At 43.7% G+C, this 27770-nt stretch overlaps 1 protein-coding gene across 1 annotated transcript; it reads left to right on the top strand.

The window, feature by feature from the left end:
• Window positions 1-27671, top strand: dbf4 (DBF4-CDC7 kinase regulatory subunit; the record flags this gene model as incomplete). Its single annotated transcript, XM_083761267.1, has 13 exons — window positions 1-22; window positions 1595-1803; window positions 3951-4157; window positions 6067-6120; window positions 9041-9110; window positions 11651-11721; window positions 13861-13909; window positions 14428-14473; window positions 17654-17764; window positions 21787-21895; window positions 23064-23191; window positions 26926-27028; window positions 27120-27671. 13 exons carry the CDS (start codon window positions 1-3, stop codon window positions 27669-27671), a joined length of 1731 nt encoding a protein of 576 aa, XP_083617393.1.
• Between the last annotated feature and the right edge of the window lie 99 nt (window positions 27672-27770).

Consider the following 27770-nt stretch of genomic DNA (forward strand, 5'->3'; position numbering starts at 1 on the left):
ATGGGTAAGCCCTCAGCAGTCGGTAAGCCCCAGGGGGGGGGGGGGGGGCAGTCAGACAGATATTTAACCAGGGGGGCAGTCAGACAGATATTTAACCAGGGGGGCAGTCAGACAGATATTTAACCAGGGGGGGCAGTCAGACAGATATTTAACCAGGGGGGCAGTCAGACAGATATTTAACCAGGGGGGCAGTCAGACAGATATTTAACCAGGGGGGCAGTCAGACAGATATTTAACCAGGGGGGCAGTCAGACAGATATTTAACCAGGGGGGCAGTCAGACAGATATTTAACCAGGGGGGCAGTCAGACAGATATTTAACCAGGGGGGCAGTCAGACAGATATTTAACCAGGGGGGCAGTCAGACAGATATTTAACCAGGGGGGCAGTCAGGCAGATATTTAACCAGGGGGGCAGTCAGACAGATATTTAACCAGGGGGGCAGATATTTAACCTGGGGGGCAGTCAGACAGATATTTAACCAGGGGGGCAGTCAGACAGATATTTAACCAGGGGGGCAGTCAGACAGATATTTAACCAGGGGGGCAGTCAGACAGATATTTAACCAGGGGGGCAGTCAGACAGATATTTTGTGAAGCCATAAGGAAATCGGGACTTCCTGAAAGTTGATATAATGGCCTGTTGTGGCGCTGTCATTGGGCCCAAAAAAACCCATAGCCCCATAGAAGTCCATGTATTTGGGCCCAACTTCACCTAGACTGTATTACCTTAATAAACATGGTCATGAATACTTTCTGCTTCCAGTCACTAGTTTAAAGTCTCATTTCTCATGTCATAATATTCGTTTTGGAAAATTCTGGTCCCATTAATAAAAAAAAATGACCATAAAGTCGCGTATGTTCTGAGGGGCGTGGCTACCGTTACAGTCTATGATCGGGATTCCCCTCCCACTCGAGTCAAAATAAAAACCAACTAAGAAGAAGGGGGGAAGTCCCGCCTCGTTGTCTGGGCCAGCCAATGGGCCAGCTGGGCCCAAACGGAGCCAGCCAATGGGCCAGCTGGGCCCAAACGGATCTAGAAAGATGGCGACTTACAATTCAAGGACTGACAGGCTTCATTTTACGTTCATGTTAGACCCGGGGAACGCTTTGTCCATATTTTTTTACAGTCTATGGTAAGCCCTCAGCCACAGGATGGATGCATCAGTGAGTTTGTCAACGATTTGTTTGAAAGCCGACAAACGGCACTTACAGCAACACCAAAATGGGTAATGGTGGGCAGTCCATACTGTCTCCGACCACCCAACCTTTCGTCGGGGAAAGCTCCGGTGCAAACCACAACATAACGTCACTCGCAACTTCTGAAACGCATTCCTCCGAAATTTTTTGTTCTGAAAGCTGCACTCCCAGATGTTGTGACTCGCCAAACTCAACTTCGGAGAACGAATTTAAGTCTGATCTTTCCGACGTAAAGTTCGGTGGTCGGAGACAGTGTGTGGACTGCCCTTTAATATTATTCATCAGCTCATCCGTTGTGAATCCCACAACAGATGACATACATCATTGGAGGAAACCTGCATATCTTCAACCCTTTCGCTGTTTCATCTTCACTGTTCTGTAATTGTTGTCTTTCAGAAAAAGCGGTTGGGGTTGGAAGCAGGTCGGCCGGGGGTCAGACCAGGTCGGCCAGGGGTCAGAGGTCGGCCGGGGGTCAGACCAGGTCGGCATCACGTGGCTCCAAACCGTCACAAACGAAAGCGTTTGCTGGGAGAGTGTTCTACCTGGACCTGCCGTCCAATCGGAAAGCAGAGACGCTGGAAAAGGACATCAAGCACCTTGGAGGGGTGAGATGAACTCTGACCTCTGACCTGCACTTAACCCATTATGCTGCCCCCTGCTGGACGCAGAGCCCGTTTCAATGTAGCACACACTGGACCGACATCCTGTCTGGAGCGTCCATCTTAGATACTAAATAAATAGCGTCGATGCTAGCGAGCTAAAATTAAGCTGTCCTTGCTCTAGAAAGCGCCCAATGTTTCCATCTAGACCACCAGATAATCTAACCTGACACTGCCAGATCCAAGAAGCTTGCTACACAAATTTGTTTCACAGCTTATTGGGATCTGGGATCTCGGAAGCAAATTCGATGACGGGGCTGTTCCTTTTTTTTCAAGATACTTGGTAGATGGTTGGATGGGACCGTCTGTCTATCACTGTGTGGGCGTGCAAACACAACCAATCATATCGACGTGTCTATATATAGCTTCACATCCGGTTTCGCACATATCCCGCCCTTAGCTCACGCTGATTGGTTCGAACCACGGAGCGGTTCTCTCCCTGAGAGATCCCAGATGGTTGCTGTGTTGGGGAACATGGTTACCCAACACCGCCCCCATCTGGCAGAGTCAGGTTACGGATAATCGGCAAAGACCTCCGAACATCGCGCGTTTTATCCAGACCACGGAGAGCTCCGTAGATTTCGAGTCATTCAGCTTTTTAGTCAGCCTGTATCATTCAGCCTGTATCATTCACTGTATAATGGGAGGTGGATGGTAGCGTGGTTTACTCAGCCTGTATAATGGGAGGTGGACGGTAGCGTGGTTTACTCAGCCTGTATAATGGGAGGTGGACGGTAGCGTGGTTTACTCAGCCTGTATAATGGGAGGTGGACGGTAGCGTGGTTTACTCAGCCTGTATAATGGGAGGTGGACGGTAGCATGGTTTACTCAGCCTGTATAATGGGAGGTGGACGGTAGCGTGGTTTACTCAGCCTGTATAATGGGAGGTGGACGGTAGCGTGGTTTACTCAGCCTGTATAATGGGAGGTGGATGGTAGCGTGGTTTACTCAGCCTGTATAATGGGAGGTGGATGGTAGCATGGTTTACTCAGCCTGTATAATGGGAGGTGGACGGTAGCATGGTTTACTCAGCCTGTATAATGGGAGGTGGACGGTAGCGTGGTTTACTCAGCCTGTATAATGGGAGGTGGATGGTAGCATGGTTTACTCAGCCTGTATAATGGGAGGTGGACGGTAGCGTGGTTTACTCAGCCTGTATAATGGGAGGTGGACGGACGGTAGCGTGGTTTACTCAGCCTGTATAATGGGAGGTGGACGGACGGTAGCGTGGTTTACTCAGCCTGTATAATGGGAGGTGGACGGTAGCGTGGTTTACTCAGCCTGTATAATGGGAGGTGGACGGACGGTAGTGTGGTTTACTCAGCCTGTATAATGGGAGGTGGACGGTAGCATGGTTTACTCAGCCTGTATAATGGGAGGTGGACGGCGCATGGGAGGTGCGCAATCTGGTCTAGGATCGCTAAAGAAGGAAAGGCCAAGCGAAAAATACAGAAATCAGCGATCCGGTTTGATATCAATAATAAAGCTCCTCAGACGGAACATTACACCAGAAGCAGTTGCTGGTTGGATTCGGAACGTTCCGCCAGGAGCAGTTAATTTGTTAACCGTGACCATACGGTCTAAACTCCAGACTGTACGACGGAAGTATTTATATTTTACTCGTGATCAGAGCTTCCGTTGCTCCAGACTGTACGACGGAAGCATTTATATTTTACTCGTGATCAGAGCTTCCGTTGCTCCAGACTGTATGACGGAAGCATTTATATTTTACTCGTGATCAGAGCTTCCGTTGCTCCAGACTGTACGACGGAAGCATTTATATTTTATTCATGATCAGAGCTTCCGTTGCTCCAGACTGTACGACGGAAGCATTTATATTTTATTCATGATCAGAGCTTCCGTCGCTCCAGACTGTACGACGGAAGCATTTGGAATTTACGAGAGGCAACAGTCTGGCAACGCGAGACTACTCAAATCATAATCCATAAATGTGAGAAGTCACTAATCACTATCCTCACTCCGTCTGTCTGTCCTGTCTGTCTGTCCTGTCTGTCCTGTCTGTCCTGTCTGTCCTGTCTGCGTGTCTGTCTGTCTGTCTGTCTGTGTGTCTGTCCTGTCTGTCTGTCTCTCAGATTGTGGAGAAGTTCTTCAGCAAAGAGATCAAGTACCTGGTGTCCAACAGGAGAGAGGCCAAATATGTCCACTGTCTCAGGAGGAGGGACTTGTTGTCTCTCTCTGGTCCAGACTCTGGTCACAGCCCCCCCCACAGCCCCCCTCTGCCTCCACCCCGCCCACAGCACGCTTCCCACCACAGAGAGCCCCAGGGACAACATGACGCTGTGAGTTCCAACTTCCACGCCAACCTTTACAAGGTGCTGCCACACTTAATCTAAAGAGAGCCGCGCACGTTTTCAGGCTGCGCACAGCTTCAAAACCACTGACATAGAAACATGGGGTTTAACCATAGACTGTAAAAAATATGGACAAAGCGTTCCCCGGGTCTAACATGAACGTAAAATGAAGCCTGAAATTCCTTGCACTCTAATGCACTGTAAGTCGCCATCTTTCTTGATCCGTTCTGGTCCAGCTGGCCCATTGGCTGGCCCAGACAACGAGGCGGGACTTCCCCCCTTCTTCTCTGTTGGTTTTTATTTTGACTCGAGTGGGTGGGGGATCCCGAACATAGACTGTAACGGTAGCCACGCCCCTCAGAACATACGCGACTTTATGGTCATTTATTTTATAAATGGGACTATAATTTTCCAAAAATAATATTATGACATTAGAAATGAGACTTTAAACTAGTGACTGGAAGCAGAAAGTATTCATGACCATGTTTATTAAGGTAATACAGTCTAGGTGAAGTTGGGCCAAAATACATGGGCCTCTATGGAGCTATGGGGCTTTTTGGGTCCAGTCCAGCGCCACAACAGGCCATTATATGAACTACCGATTTCAAATGAGGCTTCACGAAATATCTGGCTGACTGCCCCCCTGGGTTTAACCCTGTGAGAACCACTGATATAGAAACATAGGGTTTAACCCTGTGAGAACCACTGATATAGAAACATAGCGTTTAACCCTGTGAGAACCACTGACATAGAAACATGGGGTTTAACCCTGTGAGAACCACTGATATAGAAACATGGGGTTTAACCCTGTGAGAACCACTGATATAGAAACATGGGGTTTAACCCTGTGAGAACCACTGATATAGAAACATAGGGTTTAACCCTGTGAGAACCACTGATATAGAAACATGGGGTTTAACCCTGTGAGAACCACTGATATAGAAACATGGGGTTTAACCCTGTGAGAACCACTGATATAGAAACATGGGGTTTAACCCTGTGAGAACCACTGATATAGAAACATATAGGGTTTAACCCTGTGAGAACCACTGATATAGAAACATGAGGTTTTAACCCTGTGAGAACCACTGATATAGAAACATGAGGTTTTAACCCTGTGAGAACCACTGACATAGAAACATGGGGTTTAACCCTGTGAGAACCACTGATATAGAAACATGGGGTTTAACCCTGTGAGAACCACTGATATAGAAACATAGGGTTTAACCCTGTGAGAACCACTGATATAGAAACATGAGGTTTAACCCTGTGAGAACCACTGATATAGAAACATGAGGTTTAACCCTGTGAGAACCACTGATATAGAAACATGAGGTTTTAACCCTGTGAGAACCACTGATATAGAAACATGAGGTTTTAACCCTGTGAGAACCACTGATATAGAAACATGGATTTTTCAGAAAACTCGTCAGGATTTTAGGAGGCATTTTGTAGAACCGGGGCCTGAATGGGTTAAATCGTCTGCAGTCCAAAGTCCGCCCTGATAGCGTTTTTAGAGCAACGTGTTCAGAGCATGTTGACGTCGTTTACTACTCACACACGCTCTCGGAACACACACAGTCACACACACACACACACACACACACACACACACGCACGCGCGCACGCACACAGGCACAGAGAGACTTGCATCATTAATATGAATGTGTGTCGTGGAGGTATACGCTCCGATCTCTCCGTGGGTCTCGTGGACATGATTGGCTGCTGCTGCGCGCGGTGCTTCCTGATTGGCTGCTGCTGCGCGCGGTGCTTCCTGATTGGCTGCTGCTGCGCGCGGTGCTTCCTGATTGGCTGCTGCTGCTGCGTGGCGTTGCACGCCCTCTGTTTCCTGACTCTGATTCTCCTGCGTTTTCTGTGGCGTCTTCCTGCTGTTCAGGTGGTCTCCAGCAGAGGGCGGGCGCTGGTGCAGAAGGCGGTGAAGAAACAGAAGGTCGGTTCCTCCTACGTTCCTTCCTACGTTTCTATGTTCCTCCTACGTTCATAATTATATAAGTGTCAGCAAGATATGAAAGGGGAAGGTGTACAAGATGGTGGTGAGACCAGCAAGTATGGTTTACGGGCGGCAGGGCAGTCGATCAGTCAGTCAGTCAGTCAGCCAGTCAGCCAGCCAGCCAGCCAGCCAGCCAGTCATCCAGTCAGCCAGTCAGCCAGTCAGTCAGTCAGTCAGCCAGCCAGCCAGTCAGTCAGCCAGCCAGCCAGCCAGCCAGCCAGTCAGTCAGTCAGTCAGTCAGCCAGCCAGCCAGCCAGCCAGCCAGCCAGTCAGTCAGCCAGTCAATCAGTCAGTCAGTCAGTCAGTCAGTCAGTCAGTCAGCCAGCCAGCCAGCCAGTCAGTCAGCCAGTCAGTAAGTTAGCCAGCCAGCCAGTCAGTCAGCCAGCCAGTCAGTCAGTCAGCCAGTCAGTAAGTTAGCCAGCCAGCCAGCCAGCCAGTCAGTCAGTCAGCCAGCCAGCCAGCCAGTCAGCCAGTCAGTCGAAAAGACAGGGAACAGAGCTGGAGGTAGCAGAGACTTAAACGTTGAGGTTCTCTCTGGGAGTAACAAGGATGGATGGGATCAGGAAGGAGTACATCAGAGGGACAAATGGATCAGGAAGGAGTACATCAGAGGGACAAACGGATCAGGAAGGAGTACATCAGAGGGACAAACGGATCAGGAACGAGTACATCAGAGGGACAAACGGCGCATGTCAGATGTTTTGGAGATAAAGGCAGAGTGGCCAGACTGAGATGGTTTGGACCATAGAGTATATATGAATAGAGAAGGCACCCAGAGGAAACCCTGAGGCCAAATGGACATAGTGGCCGAATGAAGGTATTCCAGCCTGACCCCAAACACATGAACGCGCTGCTGGTCCGTTGACTATCATTGTGCACGTTCACGACGGACGCACGCTCGTTCGCATTCGTGCGCGTTCGTGCACGTTCAACGGCAGCGCGTTCATGTGTTTAAGGCCATTCCATCCCAGAATGCACTCTGTTCCTACCCGGAAGGAGGAGTGAAATCGCCTCATGCGCTTTTGAGCAACTCAATGCAAGTGGAGGAGAACTCTTGTGCCGTCTCTATTCATATACTCTAAGGTTTGGACACGTACAGAGGAGGATAGTGAGATGGTTTGGACACGTACAGAGGAGACATAGTGAGATGGTTTGGACATGTACAGAGGATAGTGAGATGGTTTGGACATGTACAGAGGATAGTGAGATGGTTTGGACACGTACAGAGGAGGATAGTGAGATGGTTTGGACATGTACAGACTAGAGGAGACATAGTGAGATGGTTTGGACATGTACAGAGGATAGTGAGATGGTTTGGACATGTACAGAGGATAGTGAGATGGTTTGGACATGTACAGAGGAGGATAGTGAGATGGTTTGGACACGTACAGAGGAGACATAGTGAGATGGTTTGGACATGTACAGACTAGAGGAGACATAGTGAGATGGTTTGGACATGTACAGAGGATAGTGAGATGGTTTGGACATGTACAGAGGAGGATAGTGAGATGGTTTGGACATGTACAGAGGATAGTGAGATGGTTTGGACATGTACAGAGGAGGATAGTGAGATGGTTTGGACACGTACAGAGGAGGATAGTGAGATGGTTTGGACATGTACAGACTAGAGGAGACATAGTGAGATGGTTTGGACATGTACAGAGGATAGTGAGATGGTTTGGACATGTACAGAGGATAGTGAGATGGTTTGGACACGTACAGAGGAGGATAGTGAGATGGTTTGGACACGTACAGAGGAGACATAGTGAGATGGTTTGGACACGTACAGAGGAGACATAGTGAGATGGTTTGGACACGTACAGAGGAGGATAGTGAGATGGTTTGGACACGTACAGAGGAGGATATTGAGATGGTTTGGACATGTACAGAGGAGGATAGTGAGATGGTTTGGACATGTACAGAGGAGGATAGTGAGATGGTTTGGACACGTACAGAGGATAGTGAGATGGTTTGGACACGTACAGAGGATAGTGAGATGGTTTGGACACGTACAGAGGATAGTGAGATGGTTTGGACATGTACAGAGGATAGTGAGATGGTTTGGACATGTACAGAGGAGGATAGTGAGATGGTTTGGACACGTACAGAGGAGGATAGTGAGATGGTTTAGACATGTACAGAGGAGACATAGTGAGATGGTTTGGACACGTACAGAGGAGACATAGTGAGATGGTTTGGACACGTACAGAGGAGACATAGTGAGATGGTTTGGACACGTACAGAGGAGACATAGTGAGATGGTTTGGACATGTACAGAGGAGACATAGTCAGATGGTTTGGACATGTACAGAGGAGACATAGTGAGATGGTTTGGACATGTACAGAGGATAGTGAGATGGTTTGGACACGTACAGAGGAGACATAGTGACATAGAGGACATTAAGTTAGTCGGTGTGAGAGAAGCAGAGGCGGAGGACAGGGTGAGATGGAGGCAGGTGATTGGCTGAGGAGGCAGAGGACAGGGTGAGATGGAGGCAGGTGATTGGCTGAGGAGGCAGAGAGGAACAGGGTGAGATGGAGGCAGATGATTGGTTGTGAAGGGAAAAACCGAAAGAAGAAGAATGAGGTCACAAGGTCACAACACGTCACAGAATACCCGGCTCTAGTTTAACCCATTCTGGGCGGGAACCCCTTTTGGTGTTTTTTATTATTATTATGTTATGTTATGTTATTTATTATGTTATACTTTAGCTGTTTGCTATGTTTTCAGATGCTATCATTTTTGGCGGCCCTTGACATGAAATATTTGAGCACCACCGATACGGAAACCTGAGGCATTTCACGAAGACGATTTGTAGATTCGTCTGAGTGGGTTTAGAAGAGTGTTGTTTGCTTCCAGGAGAGGATCCAGATGAACAAGATTCTGTCCAATGCACTGGAGTGGGGCGTGAAGGTCCTCTACATCGACGGTACGTTATCGAGACGCGCTTCGTTTGATTGATTCAAAATGGTATTTCACAGCATGTAGAATGGGGTCATTTCATTATATATCACAGTGTGTAGAATGGGGTCATTTCATTATATTTCACAGTATGTAGAATGGGTGCATTTCATTATATTTCACTGTATGTAGAATGGGGTCATTTCATTATATATCACAGTGTGTAGAATGGGGTCATTTCATTATATTTCACAGTATGTAGAATGGGTGCATTTCATTATATTTCACTGTATGTAGAATGGGTGCATTTCATTATATTTCACAGTATGTAGAATGGGTGCATTTCATTATATTTCACAGTATGTAGAATGGGTGCATTTCATTATATTTCACAGTATGTAGAATGGGTGCATTTCATTATATTTCACAGTATGTAGAATGGGTGCATTTCATTATATTTCACAGTATGCAGAATGGGTGCATTTCATTATATTTCACAGTATGTAGAATGGGTGCATTTCATTATATTTCACAGTATGTAGCATGGGTATATTTCATTATATTTCACAGTATGTAGAATGGGTGCATTTCATTATATTTCACAGTATGTAGAATGGGTGCATTTCGTTATATTTCACATTATGTAGAATGGGTGCATTTCATTATATTTCACAGTATGTAGAATGGGTACATTTCATTATATTTCACAGTATGTAGAATGGGTACATTTCATTATATTTCACAGTATGTAGAATGGGTACATTTCATTATATTTCACAGTATGTAGAATGGGTACATTTCATTATATTTCACAGTATGTAGAATGGGTACATTTCATTATATTTCACAGTATGCAGAATGGGTGCATTTCATTATATTTCATAGTATGTAGAATGGGTGCATTTCATTATATTTCACAGTATGTAGAATGGGTGCATTTCGTTATATTTCACATTATGTAGAATGGGTGCATTTCATTATATTTCACAGTATGTAGAATGGGTACATTTCATTATATTTCACAGTATGTAGAATGGGTACATTTCATTATATTTCACAGTATGTAGAATGGGTACATTTCATTATATTTCACAGTATGTAGAATGGGTACATTTCATTATATTTCACAGTATGTAGAATGGGTGCATTTCATTATATTTCACAGTATGTAGAATGGGTGCATTTCATTATATTTCACAGTATGTAGAATGGGTGCATTTCATTATATTTCACAGTATGTAGAATGGGTCCATTTCTTTATATTTCACAGTATGTAGAATGGGTGCATTTCATTATATTTCACAGTATGTAGAATGGGTGCATTTCATTATATTTCACAGTATGTAGAATGGTGCATTTCATTATATTTCACAGTATGTAGAATGGGTGCATTTAATTATATTTCACAGTATGTAGAATGGGTACATTTCATTATATTTCACAGTATGTAGAATGGGTGCATTTCATTATATTTCACAGTATGTAGAATGGGTCCATTTCTTTATATTTCACAGTATGTAGAATGGGTACATTTCATTATATATCACAGTATGTAGAATGGGTGCATTTCATTATATTTCACAGTATGTAGAATGGGTGCATTTCATTATATTTCACAGTATGTAGAATGGGTGCATTTCATTATATTTCACAGTATGTAGAATGGGTACATTTCATTATATTTCACAGTATGTAGAATGGGTTCATTTCATTATATTTCACAGTACAATTTACAATTTAGGCATTTAGCAGACGCTCTTAATCCAGAGCGACTTACATTAAGCAAGAACAAAAAGCATGGGAATACATCACAAAAAAGCATTTATCATGAAACATGCGTAAGCTAAGAAAGTAACAGTGGAATATCTATATTATGAGACTATACATATAAACTATACATATATACTACTATGCTATACATATGTACTATGGCGTGCTATGACTATATACAATGCAATTATAGTGCTGTCTACATAACATGCTATAAGTCTATCAAATGCTATTTAAGTCTACCGAAATGCTATCTAAGGGCGTAGGATAAGTGCTATGGGCCATGATGGAGTCTGAAAAGGTGGGTTTTCAGACTACGGCGGAAGATTGGGAGTGATGCTGCAGTTCTGACTGCAATGGGAAGTGCATTCCACAGTTTTGGAGCCAGAAGGGAGAAGAGTTTGGGACGTGTGGAGCGTTGTCCCGGCGTTTTTAGTGAGGGGACTTCCAGCTTCCCTGCGTTGGCTGATCTGAGTGCGTGGGAGGGTTTGTAGGGTTCAATCATACTTGCAAGATATGGGGGAGCCATACCTTTGGTTGCTTTGAATGCCAGCATCAGAGTTTTGTATTCTGTGCGGGCAGCGACCGGGAGCCAGTGGAGGGAGCGGAGCAGGGGGGAGACATGTGAGAATTTTGGCTGGTTGAAGACCAAGCGAGCTGCGGCATTTTGGGTGCATTTCATTATATTTCACAGTATGTAGAATGGGTGCATTTCATTATATTTCACAGTATGTAGATGGCCGATTATTGGAGCATTGCTGCATCTCTATGTTAAACATCGTGTATTCTCATTGGCAGACGTTTTGGCCTATGTTGAGAAGAAGAAAAAGAACCAATCCACTGTCAGCACCCCTGTGGTCCAAAAAGTTGTAAGTAGAACAATATTTTTCTCTACGTATTTTGTCCTGACTTAACCCATTCATGACGGGAACCCGTTTTGGTGTTCATAGCGTTGTTATACTTTAGCTTTTGAAAAAGAAATAGCAGATCAACAAGCTCATAGAGCGGCACAGAGTGCCGCGCTAAGAGCTTGTAGATCTGCATTTTTTTTTTAATATCGCGAAATGTGGCGCACATCTTTGAATATATATCCTTTCAGAGCGAACATCTTTAACTCATATCTTTGCTTCTGAAAATGTTTGAGAACCACTGATATAGAAACATAGGGTTTTAACCCTGTGAGAACCACTGATATAGAAACATAGGGTTTAACCCTGTGATAACCACTGATATAGAAACATGAGGTTTAACCCTGTGAGAACCACTGATATAGAAACATGAAGTTTAAACCCTGTGAGAACCACTGATATAGAAACATAGGGTTTAACCCTGTGAGAACCACTGATATAGAAACATAGGGTTTTAACCCTGTGAGAACCACTGATATAGAAACATAGGGTTTAACCCTGTGAGAACCACTGATATAGAAACATGAGGTTTAACCCTGTGAGAACCACTGATATAGAAACATAGGGTTTTAACCCTGTGAGAACCACTGATATAGAAACATGAAGTTTAAACTCTGTGAGAACCACTGATATAGAAACATGATGTTTAACCCTGTGAGAACCACTGATATAGAAACATAGGGTTTAACCCTGTGAGAACCACTGACATAGAAACATAGGGTTTAACCCTGTGAGAACCACTGATATAGAAACATGATGTTTAACCCTGTGAGAACCACTGATATAGAAACATGAGGTTTAACCCTGTGAGAACCACTGATATAGAAACATAGGGTTTAACCCTGTGAGAACCACTGATATAGAAACATGAGGTTTAACCCTGTGAGAACCACTGATATAGAAACATAGGGTTTAACCCTGTGAGAACCACTGATATAGAAACATAGCGTTTAACCCTGTGAGAACCACTGCTATACAAACATAGGGTTTAACCCTGTGAGAACCACTGATATAGAAACATAGCGTTTAACCCTGTGAGAACCACTGCTATACAAACATAGGGTTTAACCCTGTGAGAACCACTGATATAGAAACATAGCGTTTAACCCTGTGAGAACCACTGATATAGAAACATGAGGTTTAACCCTGTGAGAACCACTGATATAGAAACATAGGGTTTAACCCTGTGAGAACCACTGATATAGAAACATGAGGTTTAACCCTGTGAGAACCACTGATATAGAAACATAGGGTTTAACCCTGTGAGAACCACTGATATAGAAACATAGGGTTTAACCCTGTGAGAACCACTGATATAGAAACATGAGGTTTAACCCTGTGAGAACCACTGATATAGAAACATGAGGTTTAACCCTGTGAGAACCACTGATATAGAAACATAGGGTTTAACCCTGTGAGAACCACTGATATAGAAACATAGGGTTTAACCCTGTGAGAACCACTGCTATACAAACATAGGGTTTAACCCTGTGAGAACCACTGATATAGAAACATGAGGTTTAACCCTGTGAGAACCACTGATATAGAAACATAGGGTTTAGTAGATTCGTCCTCAGGTCTAAATGGGTTTTATTTAATGTGTTTCTCCCCCTCAGTTCTTCTTATTCATTTAGTGCAGTTTGTGTGTAGCTCGTTCAAAAAGGAATTCCAGTCACTGTTTTCCATCTTGTTAATTAGGTCATGTGACTCGTAAAGCCACCTGTAAACTTGGTCATGTGACTCGTAAAGTCACCTGTAAACTTTGTCATGTGACTCGTAAAGTTACCTGTAAACTTGGTCATGTGACTCGTAAAGTTACCTGTAAACTTGGTCATGTGACTCGTTAAGTCACCTGTAAACTTGGCCATGTGACTCGTAAAGTCACCTGTAAACTTGGTCATGTGACTCGTAAAGTTACCTGTAAACTTGGTCTCTCGTAAACTGGTAAACTGGTTTAAAGTCAAGTTGAACTTTCACTGTAAAGGTCCTTTGCAGACTGAACGCGTTTTTTTTTACGGAAAACCGGCGAAAGAACGCCGCTGAAGATCCGAAAAACGCAGCAGCGTCCTGCAGGGAAATTAACCATGTGACTTTCTGCAGGTCAAAGTTCAACCCTCGGCCAGACCAGCCTTCCAGAAGACGTGCAGAGGTAAAACATCTGGATGTTTCTTTGAAGCGTTTAAATGCCATTGAATGTATACATGAATGTATGATCATAAGAGCGCCCCTCACTTCACACAGGTGTGATTTCTATTTTTATTTTTTTACACGAAACACTCAAAACTAGTGATGGGAAACGGTAGCAAAACAATGTTTGTTTTTACACAAACCCTCAAAGCAGGACATAGGAGGGGCTAGCACCGCTCAAAGCAGGACATAGGAGGGGCTAGCACCGCTCAAAGCAGGACATAGGAGGGGCTAGCACCGCTCAAAGCAGGACATAGGAGGGGCTAGCACCGCTCAAAGCAGGACATAGGAGGGGCTAGCGGCCCTCAAAAACGGGTGGTGTTGCTGTGTAGTTGCGTAACGTTGTTGTTCTTTGTGTGTGTGCGTGCGTTTGTGTGTGTGTGCGTGCGTGCGTTTGTGCGTGCGTGCGTTTGTGTGTGCGTGCGTGCGTTTGTGCGTGCGTGCGTTTGTGTGTGTGTGTGTGTGTGCGTGCGTGTCCAGGTGGCAGGATCGCCAAACCCTTTGTGAAGGTTGAAGACAGCAGCAGGTGAGACTTTACACATCTGTGTAAAGATGTTCATTTTCTGCACATAATGCGTCAAAAAAAGTAGTAATTCTGGTTAAATACAGCATTGTGCTTCATGTAATTCTGGTTAAATACAGCATTGTGCTTCATGTAATTCTGGTTAAATACAGCATTGTGCTTCATGTAATTCTGGTTAAAGACAGCATTGTGCTTCATGTAATTCTGGTTAAATACAGCATTGTGCTTCTTGTAATTCTGGTTAAAGACAGCATTGTGCTTCATGTAATTCTGGTTAAATACAGCATTGTGCTTCTTGTAATTCTGGTTAAATACAGCAGTGTGCTTCATGTAATTCTGGTTAAATACAGCATTGTGCTTCATGTAATTCTGGTTAAATACAGCATTGTGCTTCTTGTAATTCTGGTTAAATACAGCAGTGTGCTTCATGTAATTCTGGTTAAATACAGCATTGTGCTTCATGTAATTCTGGTTAAAGACAGCATTGTGCTTCATGTAATTCTGGTTAAATACAGCATTGTACTTCATGTAATTCTGGTTAAATACAGCATTGTGCTTCTTGTAATTCTGGTTAAATACAGCAGTGTGCTTCATGTAATTCTGGTTAAAGACAGCAGTGTGCTTCATGTAATTCTGGTTAAATACAGCATTGTGCTTCATGTAATTCTGGTTAAATACAGCATTGTACTTCATGTAATTCTGGTTAAATACAGCATTGTGCTTCATGTAATTCTGGTTAAATACAGCATTGTGCTTCATGTAATTCTGGTTAAATACAGCATTGTACTTCATGTAATTCTGGTTAAATACAGCATTGTGCTTCATGTAATTCTGGTTAAATACAGCATTGTGCTTCATGTAATTCTGGTTAAATACAGCATTGTGCTTCATGTAATTCTGGTTAAATACAGCAGTGTGCTTCATGTAATTCTGGTTAAATACAGCATTGTGCTTCATGTAATTCTGGTTAAATACAGCATTGTACTTCATGTAATTCTGGTTAAATACAGCATTGTACTTCATGTAATTCTGGTTAAATACAGCATTGTGCTTCATGTAATTCTGGTTAAAGACAGCAGTGTGCTTCATGTAATTCTGGTTAAAGACAGCATTGTGCTTCATGTAATTCTGGTTAAATACAGCATTGTGCTTCATGTAATTCTGGTTAAATACAGCAGTGTGCTTCATGTAATTCTGGTTAAATACAGCATTGTGCTTCATGTAATTCTGGTTAAATACAGCATTGTACTTCATGTAATTCTGGTTAAAGACAGCATTGTGCTTCTTGTAATTATGGTTAAAGACAGCATTGTGCTTCATGTAATTCTGGTTAAATACAGCATTGTGCTTCATGTAATTCTGGTTAAATACAGCAGTGTGCTTCATGTAATTCTGGTTAAATACAGCATTGTGCTTCATGTAATTCTGGTTAAATACAGCATTGTGCTTCATGTAATTCTGGTTAAATACAGCAGTGTGCTTCATGTAATTCTGGTTAAATACAGCATTGTGCTTCATGTAATTCTGGTTAAATACAGCATTGTACTTCATGTAATTCTGGTTAAAGACAGCATTGTGCTTCTTGTAATTATGGTTAAAGACAGCATTGTGCTTCATGTAATTCTGGTTAAATACAGCATTGTGCTTCATGTAATTCTGGTTAAATACAGCATTGTGCTTCATGTAATTCTGGTTAAATACAGCATTGTGCTTCATGTAATTCTGGTTAAATACAGCATTGTGCTTCATGTAATTCTGGTTAAATACAGCATTGTACTTCATGTAATTCTGGTTAAATACAGCAGTGTGCTTCATGTAATTCTGGTTAAATACAGCATTGTGCTTCATGTAATTCTGGTTAAATACAGCATTGTACTTCATGTAATTCTGGTTAAAGACAGCATTGTGCTTCATGTAATTCTGGTTAAATACAGCATTGTGCTTCATGTAATTCTGGTTAAATACAGCATTGTGCTTCATGTAATTCTGGTTAAAGACAGCATTGTGCTTCATGTAATTCTGGTTAAATACAGCATTGTGCTTCATGTAATTCTGGTTAAATACAGCATTGTGCTTCATGTAATTCTGGTTAAATACAGCATTGTGCTTCATGTAATTCTGGTTAAATACAGCATTGTGCTTCATGTAATTCTGGTTAAATACAGCATTGTGCTTCATGTAATTCTGGTTAAATACAGCATTGTGCTTCATGTAATTCTGGTTAAATACAGCATTGTGCTTCATGTAATTCTGGTTAAATACAGCATTGTGCTTCATGTAATTCTGGTTAAATACAGCATTGTGCTTCATGTAATTCTGGTTAAATACAGCATTGTGCTTCTTGTAATTCTGGTTAAATACAGCATTGTGCTTCATGTAATTCTGGTTAAATACAGCATTGTGCTTCATGTAATTCTGGTTAAATACAGCATTGTGCTTCATGTAATTCTGGTTAAATACAGCATTGTGCTTCTTGTAATTCTGGTTAAATACAGCATTGTGCTTCATGTAATTCTGGTTAAAGACAGCATTGTGCTTCATGTAATTCTGGTTAAATACAGCAGTGTGCTTCATGTAATTCTGGTTAAAGACAGCAGTGTGCTTCATGTAATTCTGGTTAAATACAGCATTGTGCTTCATGTAATTCTGGTTAAATACAGCATTGTGCTTCATGTAATTCTGGTTAAAGACAGCATTGTGCTTCATGTAATTCTGGTTAAATACAGCATTGTGCTTCATGTAATTCTGGTTAAATACAGCATTGTGCTTCATGTAATTCTGGTTAAATACAGCATTGTCCTTAATGTAATTGTACTCTGTAAAAAAAAATGTAACTCTGTATTTGTATTTGTTTTTATTCTGTAAAGCACTTTGCATTGCCTCGTGTATGAAAGGTTCTATATAAATACAATTGCCTTGCCTTGTGTGTGTGTCTGTGTGTGTGTGTGTGTGTGTGTGTGTGTGTGTGTGTGTGTGTGTGTGTGTGCAGACATTACAGACCTGTCTACCTGACCCTGCCCACCCTGCCTGTGTGTGTGTGTGTGTGTGTGTGTGTGTGTGCAGACATTACAGACCTGTCTACCTGACCCTGCCCACCCTGCCTGTGTGTGTGTGTGTGTGTGTGTGTGTGTGTGTGTGTGTGTGTGTGTGTGTGTGTGTGTGTGTGTGTGTGTGTGTGTGCAGACATTACAGACCTGTCTACCTGACCCTGCCCACCCTGCCTGAGCTCAACCTGAAGACCCTGGCCCCCTGCACGCCCTTCTGTCCCCAGGACAGGACACCCAGGGAGCCCGGGTACGAGGGGGGGGGGACGACCCAGGGAACCCGGGTACGAGGGGGGGGGGGGACCCAGGGAACCCGGGTACGAGGGGGGGGGGGGGGGACCCAGGGAACCCGGGTACGAGGGGGGGGGGGACCCAGGGAACCCGGGTACGAGGGGGGGGGGGGACCCAGGGAACCCGGGTACGAGGGGGGGGGGGACCCAGGGAACCCGGGTACGAGGGGGGGGGGGGGACCCAGGGAACCCGGGTACGAGGGGGGGGGGGACCCAGGGAACCCGGGTACGAGGGGGGGGGGACCCAGGGAACCCGGGTACGAGGGGGGGGGGACCCAGGGAGCCCGGGTACGAGGGGGGGGGGGACCCAGGGAACCCGGGTACGAGGGGGGGGGGGACCCAGGGAGCCCGGGTACGAGGGGGGGGGAGACCTAGGGAGCCCGGGTACGAGGGGGGGGGGGGACCCAGGGAGCCCGGGTACGAGGGGGGGGGAGACCCAGGGAGCCCGGGTACGAGGGGGGGGAGACCCAGGGAGCCCGGGTACGAGGGGGGGAGACCTAGGGAGCCCGGGTACGAGGGGGGGGGGGACCCAGGGAGCCCGGGTACGAGGGGGGGAGACCCAGGGAGCCCGGGTACGAGGGGGGGAGACCCAGGGAGCCCGGGTACGAGGGGGGGGGGACCCAGGGAGCCCGGGTACGAGGGGGGGGGGGACCCAGGGAGCCCGGGTACGAGGGGGGGGGGACCCAGGGAGCCCGGGTACGAGGGGGGGGGGGGGACCCAGGGAGCCCGGGTACGAGGGGGGGGAGACCCAGGGAGCCCGGGTACGAGGGGGGGGGGGGGGACCCAGGGAGCCCGGGTACGAGGGGGGGAGACCTAGGGAGCCCGGGTACGAGGGGGGGGGGGACCCAGGGAGCCCGGGTACGAGGGGGGGAAGGGGAGGGGACAGTTTGACCCAGCAGTTTTGGAGATGTGGCTTATAGAGCACCGAAGTCTGACGTCACTTTCAGTAGAGGGCGTCAGTCCCCAGTTTCATGTATTTTTTTAGTTGCATTGTAATCCCCATAGGGGGGATTTTAGATCGCCTCATATAACAACTGTGTTTGAAAAATAAACATGTCATCCCGGCCGCTTCACTCATATGGATATGAAGAATCAACTGACTGAGAGAAAACGCTAATGTTACTGCTGCTGAATTTGTTACATTTTCGCTAGAAGCAGACTGTATCGTATATGAGTGACTGACTGTTGCAAACGATACAGAGACACCTCCCTAACAATAACGCAGAGACAGCTTGTTTATTTTTGGACCACAACGCTTATAGTAGACGATATTAAGATCACCCCATGTTATTCTCCATAGAGAAATTACTCCCGCGAACCAGGGGAATCGAAGGGATCAGCGAGTTACGTCAGGACTTCGGTGCTCTATAGAGTATAATGTCTTGCAGAGAAACAGCGAGTTGAGAAAACAGGCTTGAAAAAGGTTCACTTCTGTGGACTCTAACATTACACCTAGCTACATGTTTAAGCATTTATTTCATATTTACATGTCTTCTGTGGTCTCTAACATTACACCTAGCTACATGTTTAAGCATTTATTTCATATTTACATGTCTTCTGTGGACTCTAACATTACACCTAGCCAGTGTTGTTTTCGTCAGGACTGACGATAACGTAAATGACGACGTCAACGCCCCTTTTTCCAGGACTAAGACGGACTAAAACGAACGACCCTAAAATATTTCGGGACAAGACTGACGCTGACGAGCTAAATACCGTAGCTCTGTTTGATGACGATGACGAGACGTGTGTGTGTTATTGTTGACAAGACGAGGCTACACGAAAATGTTAGTGGATTTTGACGAACAAAGTTTTAAATGCATGAAAATGTTCCGCCAATAATGTCACTGCACTCGCCGCTATCCTCCAGTCTCCTTTCCTAGTTGGTCACGCCTATCTGCATGCATGCACACACACACACACACACACACACACACACCGTCCCATTTCGACTCCGTGTGCGTGTCCTCTTCAGACCACCACCAGACTGGGGGAAGCCGGCACCGCTATGATCACTTTGCTTGTCCCCGTGGATTGGAAATAGGATTTAAAAGGCTATCCGATGATAGCGTGGATTACAGCACAGTTGTGTGCAATTATTCAATAAAGAATTCACATATCACCGCACCTCGTCAAGCTTCCAGTGTCGGCTCAATGCGAAACATGTTGCCCCGAGCCTAGCCTGGAAGCTAACGTCAATCAACAACAGTAGCTCTGGTCCATAGTGTAGTTAGGACTCATGAGTTCTATGGTACTTAATTTGATCCTTTCCCCTCACTCACACCCGCGGAAGCTGTGCAGGCAGCCCCTCGTTTTTAACATAAAAAAGATGTGAAAGCCTACTTTCACACTATGGATCAGAGCTAACGTTATTCCAACTCCCAGTAGCAGTTCAAGTACCCGACCAGATGACATGGTTTCTAACTAAACGGTTATGGCCAAATAAAATGTAAAATCTACTATGGCTGTTACTGTATGTCCACGGAAGAAACACAGAGGTGTTTTCTTATGGTCATGTCACATATTTGCTGCACCAATTGAAGCCCCCCCCCCCCCCCCAAACCCTGTAGGATGCATTCCCCAAAACTCTCAGAGACATGCCCCCACCATCCAAACCTTCAATATTACTTTCCCCAGCTATTTATTTTTATTTACTTAGTGTTTTTCCTTTAATAAAGTTGTTTTTGATTCATGTCCCCCTTGTAAAGCATTTTTGGGTACTCAGAAAAGCTGTATATAAATTAATTTTGAGATATTATTACTACAAAAACAATGTTTATTGCTTAAACTTATGTATTCACTATTCATTGATTCACTAGTATACCAAAATCCATTAAAAAAATGGCTCTCTCACAGTTCTTGGGTCAAATAATGATATGCGATTAAAATGTGATTAATCGAGATTAACTACAAAGCCTCTGATTCATTAGATTATTTATTTTTAATCGAGTCCCAGCTCTAATTAATACCTGTACGCTATAGACATTTTATTTAAAGACTTTTTATTTTTTGACAAACTGGACTAAAACCTTTTACTAAAATGACTAAAACTGACTAAAACCCTTAGGAGTTTCCGTCGACTAAAACTATCAAGGATAGAAATGACTAAGACTGACTAAGACTAATTAAGCATTTTTTTCAAATGACTAAGACTGACTAAGACTAATTAAGCATTTTTCCAAAAGACTAAGACTGACTAAATCTAAAAAAATAATATTTAACATTACACCTAGCTACATGTTTAAGCATTTATTTCATATTTACATGTCTTCTGTGGACTAACATTACACCTATAGCTACATGTTTAAGCATATATTTCATATTTACATGTCTTCTGTGGTCTCTAACATTACACCTAGCTACATGTTTAAGCATTTATTTCATATTTACATGTCTTCTGTGGTCTCTAACATTACACCTAGCTTTGGGCTTATCGAGTACCCGGTATCAATAAGCTTTGGGCTTATCCAGTACCCGGTATCAATAAGCTTTGGGCTTATCGAGTAACCGGTATCAATAAGCTGTGGGCTTATCAAGCCTGTATTGATACCTGCCAACCAACTGTCCGGGTTACATTACACTTTTAAAATGACGTTACACACATTAGCCATTTAACAGTTTCTTTAATATTATTTTATCGGTAAAAAGTTCAACTGCCTTCTGTCTGTTAGTAGAGTACTGTATTTGAAGGCTCTAGTAACAGATACTGGTTCTGTTCAGAATGTATTGTCGTCTCCCGTCTTTCCACAAAAATAATATAAAATGCTGGATAAGAACCTGATCGATACGGTGCTCGTTATCAATGAGAATCAACGAGCTCCGTCACTATTTAAATGAGGCATATAGATCTGTTTTTGTTTAGGTTATTTTCTCTTATAGTAGCGCGTGGGTTAGGGACGTCCAGAGTTGAGGGGGTTAAAGTGATGCATTGTGGGTGTGGTGATTGATTGGTTAACGAACCTGAGGGTTGTCGTGGCGACAGGGCGGAGAGCAGCGAGGAGAGAGGACAAGCCAGGACCAAGAGGACCCGAGACAAGCGGAAGGCGGGATACTGTGAATGCTGCCTTCTGAAATACGACAGTCTGGACACGGTAAACATTACTGTTTTTACTGTTAAATACCACAGTCTGGACACGGTAAACATTACTGTTTTTACTGTTAAATACCACAGTCTGGACACTGTAAACATGACTGTTTTTACTGTTAAATACCACAGTCTGGACACGGTAAACATTACTGTTTTTACTGTTAAATACCACAGTCTGGACACGGTAAACATTACTGTTTTAACTGTTAAATACCACAGTCTGGACACGGTAAACATTACTGTTTTTACTGTTAAATACCACAGTCTGGACACGGTAAACATTACTGTTTTTACTGTTAAATACCACAGTCTGGACACGGTAAACATTACTGTTTTTACTGTTAAATACCACAGTCTGGACACGGTAAACATTACTGTTTTTACTGTTAAATACCACAGTATGGACACGGTAAACATTACTGTTTTTACTGTTAAATACCACAGTCTGGACACGGTAAACATTACTGTTTTTACTGTTAAATACCACAGTATGGACACGGTAAACATTACTGTTTTTACTGTTAAATACCACAGTCTGGACACGGTAAACATTACTGTTTTTACTGTTAAATACCACAGTCTGGACACGGTAAACATTACTGTTTTTACTGTTAAATACCACAGTCTGGACACGGTAAACATTACTGTTTTTACTGTTAAATACCACAGTCTGGACACGATAAACATTACTGTTTTTACTGTTAAATACCACAGTCTGGACACGGTAAACATTACTGTTTTTACTGTTAAATACCACAGTCTGGACACGGTAAACATTACTGTTTTTACTGTTAAATACCACAGTCTGGACACGGTAAACATTACTGTTTTTACTGTTAAATACCACAGTCTGGACACGGTAAACATTACTGTTTTTACTGTTAAATACCACAGTCTGGACACGGTAAACATTACTGTTTTTACTGTTAAATACCACAGTCTGGACACGGTAAACATTACTGTTTTTACTGTTAAATACCACAGTCTGGACACGGTAAACATTACTGTTTTTACTGTTAAATACCACAGTCTGGACACGGTAAACATTACTGTTTTTTGTGTGTGCGTGCACGCGTGTATGCACGCGTGTGTGTGTGTGTGTGTGTGTGTGTGTGTGTGTGTGTGTGTGTGTGTGTGTGTGTGTGTGCGTGCGTGCGTGCGTGCGTGCGTAGCATCTTCAGGGTGAGCAACACAGAGTCTTCTCCATGAGTGATGATGAGTACCTGGTTGTGGACAGACTGGTGTCCACTCTCCGCTGCAACTTCAAAACTACAACTCCCATCCACACTAGAACCAGAAGGTAAAACTCCTTCAGAACTACAGCTCCCATCCACACTAGAACCAGCAGGTAAAACTCCTTCAGAACTACAACTCCCATCCACACTTTAGAACCAGCAGGTAAAACTCCTTCAGAACTACAGCTCCCATCCACACTAGAACCAGCACGTAAAACTCCTTCAGAACTACAACTCCCATCCACACTAGAACCAGAAGGTAAAACTCCTTCAGAACTACAACTCCCATCCACACTAGAACCAGAAGGTAAAACTCCTTCAGAACTACAACATTGTTTCTATGGGGCATGTACTTTATAAATAACCACTCATAACATTGTGTCTATGGGGCATGTACTTTATAAATAACCACTCATAACATTGTTTCTATGGGGCATGTACTTTATAAATAACCACTCATAACATTGTTTCTATGGGACATGTACTTTATAAATAACCACTCATAACATTGTGTCTATGGGGCATGTACTTTATAAATAACCACTCATAACATTGTTTCTATGGGGCATGTACTTTATAAATAACCATAACTTAAGACATATGCAGAAATAAGTGTAGTTTACATGATGAAGTGATGAGAGCAGCTGTATCTTTTAAAGTTTTATTCGTATATCATTTAATTATCCATTAAAACTCTCCATGAGGCTCAAAGGTAATTTAATTTAAACATAATTTAATTATGTGTATTCTATCCGTTAACTTAAAACTCTCCACGAGGCTCAAAGTGAATTGTGTGCACTGTAAAAAGTTATTCTAACTCTGAAGGGTAAACTCAGGAGTTCCCAACCTCTGGTGGTACCAGAGCCCCCTCTGGTGGTCCTTGAGCCCCCTCTGGTGGTACGCAGAGGAGTCGCCCCAAAACAAGCTGTAAATGTAATATTTATATTGCTACAGGTAGTTCTTCTGACTGGTTGAAATAGGCTCTCCAGCCGTGCTAAAATGAGCATGACATCACAGCTCTAGCCGTTATTAACCCTCTAACACCTGCATTAATTTCTACTTGCAAAAAATAGATTTCAACCTTACTACTACTTTGTACTACTAGGACTGACACTAAAACATATGTTAAAAAAAATAAAAAAATAAAGTTTGATGGAAACTTTATAATAATTATATAATATTGATATGATATAATAAATTAATAATTTACATTTTGTGGATATCTTTCACAATAATGAATAAAACATGTTCTAGACATTCTAATGATCACAAAAAAACATATATTACAATTATTTTACCTACTTTTATTAGGGTAAAGGTCAAAAGTCTTAGGTTAAAAAACTGTCCAGACATTTTTTATTTGTGTGAATTTCAGCCTCTGTGGGGAGTATTTATATGCAAATATCATGACCAATGGCATTGAAATGGCATTGCAATGAACATCACTGATGACGTTTAGGTGAAAAAAGAACAGAAAAAAAAAAAAAAAAGTAATTAAATAAAATAAATTTGTTGCTAAAAAGCAACGCTGGGTCTTAGAGAAGATTTGAGAACGCATTATTCACATTTAGAACTATCATCAGTTGTGCTGCTTAGTGATTAGACAGAGTTTAGTCAGGGCAGCAGCATTGTGGGCCATATTCAGACCGCAGTGATTAGACAGAGTTTAGTCAGGGCAGCAGCATTGTGGGCCATATTCAGACCGCAGTGATTAGACAGAGTTTAGTCAGGGCAGCAGCATTGTGGGCCATATTCAGACCGCAGTGATTAGACAGAGTTTAGTCAGGGCAGCAGCATTGTGGGCCATATTCAGACCGCAGTGATTAGACAGAGTTTAGTCAGGGCAGCAGCATTGTGGGCCATATTCAGACCGCAGTGATTAGACAGAGTTTAGTCAGGGCAGCAGCATTGTGGGCCATATTCAGACCGCAGACATCTTGTCAGCAAGGCGATACCTAGGACGGTGCAACCTCCCCTTAACAGCCCATTCATCCAAAAATAAACTAATTAATCAGAGGCTTTGTAGTTAATTAGTCTTGATTAATCGCATTTTAATCGCATATCAATATTTAACCCGAGAACAGTGAGAAACCTTTTTTTTTTTCAAATGTTTTTGGTATCCCGGTGAATAGTGACTACGGGATTCCACTCATTTTCAACATTTTACTGTCATTAATATACCTTAGAGTTGTTGTGTGGATATAATAAGAAAGCCCCCCCCCCCCATTCTGTGTTGCCTAGAACTGGGGGTCTGTAAAATAAATCAGTAACATTATGAAGTACATCTCTGTGACATCACAAAAATGTACTTCATAATGTTACTGTTTTTTTCAGACCTCCAGTTCTAGGCAACACAGAATGGGGGGACTTTTTATTATTTCCAGTGCACACAACTCCATAGAAAAATGCGTTTTATCCCAACAGTGATATATAGGCAGCTGATATATATAGGCAGCAAGTGCCTATATAAAGTGTATTCAGTGTGTATATGAATACTCAAATGTGCTTTACATGGCTGGGCATGAGAAAACAAATAAAAACTACTTTATTATGGGGGAAACAAAAAGGTGCGATTAATTTATCTGTAGTTAATCGCAATTCATTTTTCTGTAGTTAATTAATCTCGATTAACGCTTTAAAGTCCCGGCCCTAATCCAAACAGAACAGTCCTCTCTGATTGATATTAAACAACGTCAAAATCACCAACATTGCAGCTGTAGGGAAAGCTTGAATAATCATCTGGAACACAAAGGGCAGGTCTACGCTGCTGTATTTTAACATCGGTTATTATAGGAATGGAACACAAAGGGCAGGTCTACGCTGCTGTATTTTAACATCAGTTATTATAGGAATGGAACACAAAGGGCAGGTCTACGCTGCTGTATTTTAACATCAGTTATTATAGGAATGGAACACAAAGGGCAGGTCTACGCTGCTGTATTTTAACATCAGTTATTATAGGAATGGAACACAAAGGGCAGGTCTACGCTGCTGTATTTTAAACATCAGTTATTATAGGAATGGAACACAAAGGGCAGGTCTACGCTGCTGTATTTTAACATCAGTTATTATAGGAATGGAACATAAAGGGCAGGTCTACGCTGCTGTATTTTAACATCAGTTATTATAGGAATGGAACACAAAGGGCAGGTCTACGCTGCTGTATTTTAACATCAGTTATTATAGGAATGGAACACAAAGGGCAGGTCTACGCTGCTGTGTTTTAACATCAGTTATTATAGGAATGGAACACAAAGGGCTGGTCTACGCTGCTGTATTTCAACATCAGTTATTATAGGAATGAAACACAAAGGGAAGGTCTACGCTGCTGTATTTTAACATCAGTTATTATAGGAATGGAACACAAAGGGCAGGTCTACGCTGCTGTATTTTAACATCAGTTATTATAGGAATGGAACACAAAGGGCAGGTCTACGCTGCTGTATTTTAACATCAGTTATTATAGGAATGGAACACAAAGGTCTACGCTGCTGTATTTTAACATCAGTTATTATAGGAATGGAACACAAAGGGAAGGTCTACGCTGCTGTATTTTAACATCAGTTATTATAGGAATGGAACACAAAGGTCTACGCTGCTGTATTTTAACATCAGTTATTATAGGAATGGAACACAAAGGGCAGGTCTACGCTGCTGTATTTTAACATCAGTTATTATAGGAATGGAACACAAAGGGTTAATTATGGTGGTATTTGGAGAGACCAATAATATCTGAGGTGCTGCTTCAGTATAGTGAACCCCAACATGATGTGTCAGTGTGTCGTCTTGTTCCCGACAGGTCAAAGGTCAGCGTATCGTCCACTCTCCTGCTTCCTGGACCGCACGTGAGGCCCAAGAGGCAGCTGGACACAGCGGGCGGTACCCAGGGTCATCCTGACCCAGTGGGCGGTACCCAGGGTCATCCTGACCCAATGGGCGGTACCCAGGGTCATCCTGACCCAGTGGGCGGTATCCAGGGTCATCCTGACCCAGCGGGCGGTACCCAGGGTCATCCTGACCCAGTGGGCGGTATCCAGGGTCATCCTGACCCAGTGGGCGGTACCCAGGGTCATCCTGACCCAGTGGGCGGTACCCAGGGTCATCCTGACCCAGCGGGCGGTACCCAGGGTCATCCTGACCCAGTGGGCGGTACCCAGGGTCATCCTGACCCAGTGGGCGGTACCCAGGGTCATCGTGACCCAGCGGGCGGTACCCAGGGTCATCCTGACCCAGTGGGCGGTACCCAGGGTCATCCTGACCCAATGGGCGGTACCCAGGGTCATCCTGACCCAGTGGGCGGTATCCAGGGTCATCCTGACCCAGCGGGCGGTACCCAGGGTCATCCTGACCCAGTGGGCGGTATCCAGGGTCATCCTGACCCAGTGGGCGGTACCCAGGGTCATCCTGACCCAGTGGGCGGTACCCAGGGTCATCGTGACCCAGCGGGCGGTACCCAGGGTCATCCTGACCCAGCGGGCGGTACCCAGGGTCATTGTGACCCAGCGGGCGATACCCAGGACACACAGGGTGGACTCTCTACTGTGAAGCCCCGCCTCTTCCAGGTACGTGTCGCAATGATTGCACTAATCGTCAAATCGCAATTATTTCAGATATTTCATAATTTGTACATTTTTAAGTGTTGTA

Source organism: Protomyctophum parallelum (assembly GCF_964188405.1).
Source record: "Protomyctophum parallelum genome assembly, chromosome: 3".
Classification (NCBI taxonomy): Eukaryota; Metazoa; Chordata; class Actinopteri; order Myctophiformes; family Myctophidae; genus Protomyctophum; species Protomyctophum parallelum.